The 8991-nt window shown below is 33.3% G+C and overlaps 1 protein-coding gene across 1 annotated transcript; it reads right to left on the bottom strand.

Annotated features, from left to right (window-relative positions):
- Window positions 1-627: 627 nt before the first annotated feature.
- LOC145678330 (uncharacterized) lies at window positions 628-6969 on the bottom strand. Its single transcript, XM_081748350.1, has 2 exons — window positions 4558-6969; window positions 628-1676 (listed from the first exon to the last, which is right to left on the bottom strand). The coding sequence occupies exons 1-2, from the start codon at window positions 6530-6532 to the stop codon at window positions 1654-1656; spliced, it is 1998 nt and encodes a 665-aa protein (XP_081604476.1). The 5' UTR covers window positions 6533-6969; the 3' UTR covers window positions 628-1653.
- Between the last annotated feature and the right edge of the window lie 2022 nt (window positions 6970-8991).

Raw genomic sequence — 8991 nt, 5'->3', positions numbered from 1 at the left:
AAATGGGAAATTCTGGAAAATTCCCTCCCAAAGCATTTTTCAGCTCTTAATATCCAAGAGCCGTACCTCGAATCTCCATCCGGATAGAAAATATTTCTATATTTTCATGAACTTTAGACAATAGCAAACAATACTAGGAACGGTACCGCGCTGGCACCTGTAACGGATGAACGATACACATATAATCTTTAAATAGCCCCCACTACCCACAGTCCTGCGAGAACGGACGTCACCCCACTTCCCCCTTTAGAATATAAGAATTTTAAAAGGAGAGAGAAAGGAGAATTCCACTCCCCCACGGCTGAGAATAATGACGACGTGAAGAGTGAGGTTCAATACTGGAAAAGGCTTATACTGTATGCAAAAATATCACTATTAAGATAATCAGGTATATGTCTATAACTACTTGAAAATGTAAAGAGTTTTCTAACAAAATGGAAAATTTTATTATAACAAATCCGAAACGTGTTATATAAATAGTAATATAGAAAACATTCAACAATTTTAACAAGCAGTAATATCATTAATCGAAATCGCCGTTAGCAAGCAACATTAATTTTCCAAAAAGTTTTTTTTTTTTTCCAAGTAACAAAATTTCTGAAGTAAATACTATAACCAATCGTAAATCCCAAAATATAGAATTTAGAAACCTATATAACAATATCATTAAAATGTATGGAACTCGAAGTTACTGCAAAGTGGCTTTCTTTGGAATGAAAATGTGGGAGGAAAAGATTCCTTAAATATGGGTCAAAATACATGAGTTACGAGCATCAACTCATCTGTAACTCTATAGATTCCTCTTATTTTTTTTCTTTCCTTTTCAAAGCGGACCAAAGACATAAATCATTCATTTGAAGTCTCCACTAGCCTTAATATTTTCCGTAATTTCAATATATTAAACTTCCTGACTGGCGACTTTTCTTTAGTTTTATCAAGGAAAAACAAGAATCAACATGTTTTAACTCAAGGCTTAATTCTGCCTACACAAAACCAGTAACATGAACTATTCAATTAACTATTTTACTTTCTTACTTTTCCTTTCGCAATGTTTTAGAAATAAGTGCTTCCAAAATATATTGAATAATAATAATGTCTTCTAAATAATAACCATAGTCAGGAATTGTTATAGATTTCAAAAGAAATTAACTAAACTATACGATTATACGGAAAGAATATTAATTTTAACGACCCATTTTCATTCAGAGGACCTATCACTCTTACCTCATTTTATACACTGCAAAGCGCTTCAGGCTTAAAGCCAGAACCTCGGCTGCAACGTGACGTCATCCCGATCGACGACTCGCGCAAATCCAACCGAAGGTTAAGCAGTGCTTCCAACTCCAAGAGAAAGAACCAACTTAACAGTAAACTGGAGTTTCATCTCACAAAAGTTTTCCTTTACAACGTTTCATTTTATTATGAAACTTGGGTGGGTTACATAATATCCGAGGGTCGGTCAAAAAAAAATTCCTAACCATAACAAATCCCAAGTTGAATAATAAAATAATTTCAATACATTACCAAATCTTCCATAAATATTCAAATGCTAACGCCTTCTTTACAAACTTCTACAGTAAATTTTCCAATTCCTTACATAACATACACAAAGGATGATGATGAGGTATTTACAAAATGAAAAGGGTTGACCTCTCACTTTCTCGGACGAGGCATTCCTGCAGGAATAAAAAAAAAAATATACAACACACAAAATTTGTTCGAACAAACATCCTAAAATATATAAATAAGTACAATATTAATAATTTACTTAACCTCAATTCTCATATCAAATCTTTTTTTCTGTGTTACCTTATGGGTTAGGTTGATTAACTTGTCTCGGTGGAAAATATTTCTTACAAAAACGAACATGGCGTTTTATATGAACATATGGTCTTTCAATATTTTCTAGCCAAACTGTATTGGGTGTCGGTTTAGAAATAAGGCGATATGGGCCTTCCCACTGAGGGGCGATTTTTGGATTGAAATGTTTCTCTGCTGAAATTTTCATGAACCTTTTAACCAATACTAAATCATCAATATTTAAATTAACAGGATTATGTTTTTGACTATATACCTTCGCACTATGTTTCCAAGCGCGTTCAATGTTATTATTTATATTGACTAATTTTTGCTCTTTATCCTGGTCATCGTCTAAAAGATCTAAATCCATCAACCATTTAACATCTAATGGATGGTAAAATTTCCGTCCCATATAAAGTTCACATGGACTGGTCCCAGTAGTTTCATTCATACTTATGTTAATAGTAAAAGCAATTTTAGATAGTAATTGGGCCCAATTCTGTTGAGACTTATCAACATAAATACGAATTAAATTTTTAACCGATCTCACCGTGCGTTCGGCTCTGTTCGATTGTGGGTTATATGGGGAGAATTTTACACTCTGTATACCATAGCTATACAAGAATTTCAAGAAGTAATCACTCACGAAATAAGAAGCGCCATCACTTAGGACTTTACCAGGAAAGCCGTATCGAAGAAATAATTCCTGCAACTTATTACAGATGATTTTTGAGGTTAGTCGTCTTAAAGGTTCTAAAAAGACAAAACGACTATAGGCATCAGTGACAATTAAAATATATTCAAATCCAGAACTACTAGGCAATTTCCCTGCAATATCAATAAACCAAGTATAATTTGGGTGCATTACCTTTTTTGTAAAATATTGACCCATAGGTTTTCGATTAGAATCTTTACAGGTTTGGCACAAATGACAAGATTGTATAAAATTCTTAATGTCAGGATATAAAGTAGGCCAGGTATACTTTTCAGCGACCTTCGCAATGGTTTTTCGATATCCCATATGCCCACCATGAATTATTGGACAATGAGAATACTCAATAATCGACTGAATTAAAGAATTAGGTATTACAATTCTAAATCCATTATTCCCTTTACCTTTAGTCTTTTTTAACAAGATCTTATTTCTTAATACATACGGAGGAACTTCTTCCTTTTGCTCTAACCTATTGATAATCTCTCTTAATTCAGGATCCTTCCTCTGGTGATCTGTAAGAGGCACATTAAACACAGGATTTTGCCAAAAATTAATGAAAGACAAATTTACTGTTTTATTATGATCTTTTACGACTTCCATTGTATTTTCATCTTTTGTATAGAATTCTAGATGGTTTCCAACCCTTGAAAGGAAATCGGCTATACTATTTATTTTTGATCTTACATGGACTATACGAAATTTAAACCTCGAGATTTTCTCTAACATGGTTCCATATCTCCTTTGTCTTTTATGGTTATTAAGTAACCAAGTTAAACTCTTACTATCAGTATATACTACAAAGGGATTTGCCAAATAATACTCGAATTTTTCCAAAGATAAAGAAAGAGCCTTAAGTTCTAACTCGTATATATTTTTACTCCAGTCAGATTGTGGAATTGCCCGACTAAACATAGATACAGGTCTAAGATTCCCTTCCGAATCATATTGGCTGAGAACCCCAGAAAAATGACGCAAAGAGCTATCACAATGTATTACGAAGTTGGAATTCATATCTGGGACTTTTAAAATAACCTGACTACAAAAGGCATCCTTTAATTTTTGTAGGGCTTCATCATGAACTTTAGTCCATTTAAAAGGCTTTTTTACAGATCTTAATTCTTGAAGGGGAGCAATTAACTCTGAATACCCATAAATAAATTTAGAATAGAACGAGAAAAATGAACATATTCTGTTCACTCCTTTTCTATTCTTTGGTTTTGGTATCTCCTGGATAGCTTTAATTCTCTCAGGGTCTATTGACATGTTGCCATTTTCAAAACGAAACCCTAAATATTTAATACTAGTTTGAAATAGACAGGACTTCTTTTCTGAAATAGTAATTCCCCAATTTCTTAGTCGAGATAATACCTCCTCTAATAGAGCTTTATGACTCTCAATATCTTTGCTAAATAAAATTATGTCATCAAAATATATCTCTAAATTCTTACCAATTAACCCTTCAAAGACTTTTGACATCAAATTACTTAAAACAAAAGGTGATAATACTAATCCCATTGGTACCGATTTATATCGATAGATTTTGTTTTTTGTCACAAAAGCAGTAATATTTCTACTCTCTTCAGACAGAGGAATTTGATGAAAACAAGATTTACAATCAAGTTTTGAAAAGATATTGTTGTCCGAAATACTAGATATTACATTCTCCATGTTAGGAGAAGGATAGCTGTTTACCATCACCTTTTTGTTCACCTCTCCGTATGAAATTACAAGCCGCCTGCTTCCGTCTGAATTTGTTACTAGAAAGCAGGGTGACGTGTAGGGAGAATAATCTACTTCCTCTATAATATCGTCTTTTAAAAGCTGTGCAATAAAAGAATCTAATTCCTTTTGCTTATGCGTTGGAAGCTGATAAGGTTGCAATCGAATGGGAGTTTTTTCGGCAAGTTCAATTTTGTAAGTGAAATTTTTTACTCTACCAATTTTGTTTCCAATAACATCAGAATATGAAGTTAACAAGTTATTAACATATTCCTGTAAATTAGAATCACATAGTAATAATTGATCAGGAACCGTATAATTACCTTGAGATTCCTCCGGTTTAGTCTCCGGTGGATGCAATATGGACTGATCAAAAACGAATTCCACTCCTGGGTCAAACGTGGTATTAACTCCGCTGTCTCTGGTTACTGATGTCGATGGAGTCAAACTCTGATTGAAATTACCAAAAGATCTAGGCTGAGGTGTAGCTTTCGGACAACCAAGGTCGCATAGCGGCTGCTTTCCACTCACCCCATTCCTAGAAGTATATGCAGAAGCGAGAGAAGTCTGGGCACACAAAAGTTCATCAGCTCGGATCATAGGAACCACTAACTTCCGAGCTTTTATATTATATAAATTACCAGCAATGTCTATCACGGAATTGTATTTTGTATGAAAGTCATTTCCAAGCAGAAGATCAAACTCATTAGAGTCCACGATGAAGAAAATTTCACTAAATTGGTGTCTTCCAATTTTAAAATATAGTCTTACTCTCATATCCACTGTTACTTGTACATTTCCTAAGCCAATCGTCTGAACGTTCACCTTTTCTGTTCTTATTTTACATTTTTTTCTAAGTTCATCATAAAGATGTCGAGCCAAATAAGAGTTCGTACTCCCAGTATCAATTAAGCACTTAAAACGCATGCTCGTAATGTAAACAGGAATCGCTAATAAATTTTCCAATTTACTACCATTTTGTTTTAAGTCTAAGTTATTTTGAGTTAAGTACTGAGATTCTAAATTATGATTATGAGAAAATTCCGCCTTATCAAAATTTTTATAGTTAGATGGTAAAGAATACATAGCTGGAGAAACTAAAGTTTTATGTAAATTTATTGGTTCACGAGATTGCAACACTACTTGCTGTTTTGTGTTTTTCGCTCCGATAAAGGAAGATGATTTACGGGGTGGTACCAAGTCCCGTACGCTACTACCTTGATTACGTAATCGATAATAATCTTTCCTATATCTATGCAAAGCGTCATAGTGTTCTACAGCTAAATACAATTGATTTAAATCGATAGGCATACCTCTTTCAGCTAGAAATTGATGGGCAGAAGGCGTTACCATATTAGTAATTAAACTACAAATGGTGGCTTCATCAAAGGACATATCAAGTACGTGAATAATCGATAATTTATTATCTACGAACTCATATAATGAATGATCCTCCCGCATGGGAACGTAGAAAAATAGTCGCATGAATTGTGTTCTACCAATAGTGGAAATAAATCGCACCACTAAATGTCTACAAACTGTTTGCCAAGGGGAAGCGTCCCCAATAAACGATTGTATAACTTCTTGCATTTCTCCTTTTGTACGAGAAAGACAAGCTACTAACACAAGATCTAAAGGCAAACCCTTACCTCTGACAATACTATCAAGTTTTAATAAAAACTGAAATGTAGACTCAGTATTGGTACCATCTATTATAGGTAGACTATTAATATCATGCAACAAAGATTTATAGATTCCTTCCGAAGCAAATTTCTCAAAATTTAAATTTAATGAAGCTGCCATATTAAATGGTCGATCTCTATATTTATTTTGAAAGCTCTGACTCCCTCCTGCTCTTAAATTAGGCGAGGAATTCGCAAACTGTGTACTGTGTCCCACATTACTTTGTGGATCCACGTTAAAATTTTGATTCTGAAATGGTCTACTTTGACCACCTAGTAAAGGTTCGTGAGGATTCACTTGAATATGGGCTGAAGGCCTTAAATGATCAAACATAGGATTACTAAATTCATAAGAATATCCAAGAAATTCATCCCCACTAGAACTTGAAGAATCCGAAAATCTATACTTTACATGCGTCTCCTTTGACTGTGCCATCCTTACAAGCACACCACAAAATATTAAGCACAAAGAAACCAAAAGAATAATTACTACTATTTTTACAACCTTATCAATAATTATCTGCTTATTACACAATGACCTACTAAACCATAAATTTTGTATCCGACCCCGGCAACACTGTATTAAGTATTTTACATTAACATTCATATACAACATTTATATTACTCAACAAGAAAGGCATAGTATAATGAAAATATGTTATTTAATTTAGAGGTTAATTTGACCAAAGAAATACACATAAATTTTAGAATATAAAGGGGAACACTTTTGCTGGACCTCCCCGAACCGGACCTCGAAGCCAGCATAAATTTGCCTTTCCAGGGCAGTGTATAAAATTTATTTTTATTTAAAAATTATATATGTAACGGATGAACGATACACATATAATCTTTAAATAGCCCCCACTACCCACAGTCCTGCGAGAACGGACGTCACCCCACTTCCCCCTTTAGAATATAAGAATTTTAAAAGGAGAGAGAAAGGAGAATTCCACTCCCCCACGGCTGAGAATAATGACGACGTGAAGAGTGAGGTTCAATACTGGAAAAGGCTTATACTGTATGCAAAAATATCACTATTAAGATAATCAGGTATATGTCTATAACTACTTGAAAATGTAAAGAGTTTTCTAACAAAATGGAAAATTTTATTATAACAAATCCGAAACGTGTTATATAAATAGTAATATAGAAAACATTCAACAATTTTAACAAGCAGTAATATCATTAATCGAAATCGCCGTTAGCAAGCAACATTAATTTTCCAAAAAGTTTTTTTTTTTTTCCAAGTAACAAAATTTCTGAAGTAAATACTATAACCAATCGTAAATCCCAAAATATAGAATTTAGAAACCTATATAACAATATCATTAAAATGTATGGAACTCGAAGTTACTGCAAAGTGGCTTTCTTTGGAATGAAAATGTGGGAGGAAAAGATTCCTTAAATATGGGTCAAAATACATGAGTTACGAGCATCAGCTCATCTGTAACTCTATAGATTCCTCTTATTTTTTTTCTTTCCTTTTCAAAGCGGACCAAAGACATAAATCATTCATTTGAAGTCTCCACTAGCCTTAATATTTTCCGTAATTTCAATATATTAAACTTCCTGACTGGCGACTTTTCTTTAGTTTTATCAAGGAAAAACAAGAATCAACATGTTTTAACTCAAGGCTTAATTCTGCCTACACAAAACCAGTAACATGAACTATTCAATTAACTATTTTACTTTCTTACTTTTCCTTTCGCAATGTTTTAGAAATAAGTGCTTCCAAAATATATTGAATAATAATAATGTCTTCTAAATAATAACCATAGTCAGGAATTGTTATAGATTTCAAAAGAAATTAACTAAACTATACGATTATACGGAAAGAATATTAATTTTAACGACCCATTTTCATTCAGAGGACCTATCACTCTTACCTCATTTTATACACTGCAAAGCGCTTCAGGCTTAAAGCCAGAACCTCGGCTGCAACGTGACGTCATCCCGATCGACGACTCGCGCAAATCCAACCGAAGGTTAAGCAGTGCTTCCAACTCCAAGAGAAAGAACCAACTTAACAGTAAACTGGAGTTTCATCTCACAAAAGTTTTCCTTTACAACGTTTCATTTTATTATGAAACTTGGGTGGGTTACACACCCTTGAACATTTCCCACAAAACGCACAATTTCCCATCATTTGTATATTACCAAAAAATTATTGACTTCTGGGAAATTATCTGTAACTTCTACAGTAATTAACGTAGAATAACGGTTCAGACCTTGTTATGCTTCCATTGGAACAGTCTTTCCAACAATGTTAATCATTTGGGCTGCGACGAACAGAAAAGGAAAATAAAATGGGAAATTCTGGAAAATTCCCTCCCAAAGCATTTTTCAGCTCTTAAAGTACAAAAGGGATGGTGTGTATCTCCTTCCGAAAGAAATATTTTTATATTTTCATGAACTTTCTACACTAGTAAACAATATTAGAAAGGTTGCCACCTTGACCATTTCCCAATAAACTCATAATTTCCCATCATCTATATGAAAAGTAGTTCATTGCGGGAAATGTACCTTGAACGTCTATACAAATTAACAAAGAATAATGTTTCATGCCTTTCTGCTTCTGTTCGAATAATCTTTCCACCGATATCCCTTAGGGCAACATTTGCAATTTCGAGACATTTTTATTAAGCAGGAATGTAATGTATTTAGACTGTTCTAAAATTTTCTATTATCAGTAAAGTGTATTAATAAATCGTACGTTTTTAAAAAAATATTCTTACCATTTTCTTCGATTTTTATGATTTTGATTAAAATGTAGCATCTATAATTCGAGAGGTTTCGCACACTCAGAAAATGAATGTTCTAGTGGTATTCTAAAAGCAACACTTATCTGTAAAAAATGGTTTTTCAATATAAACTTAGATAATGACTTAAGTATGTCATGTTTATTTGTAATATTATTCTTCACCACTTTCAGTTGCGGAAACCCTTTGATGTCTAGCATTTTATTTTGTTCAATATACGGCATTCAGGCTTAAAGTTATACCTACAGAGAACCAATAAGCAGAAAAAAATACCGAAAAATAACATTTTAAATTATGAACTTCATGCATACATAGA

Source organism: Thermobia domestica, chromosome 2, assembly GCF_964235325.1.
Source record: "Thermobia domestica chromosome 2, izTheDome1.hap1.1, whole genome shotgun sequence".
NCBI classification, from domain to species: Eukaryota; Metazoa; Arthropoda; class Insecta; order Zygentoma; family Lepismatidae; genus Thermobia; species Thermobia domestica.
Note: the sequence above shows the minus strand (reverse complement) of the source record. Positions and strands in the feature narration are given on the sequence as shown.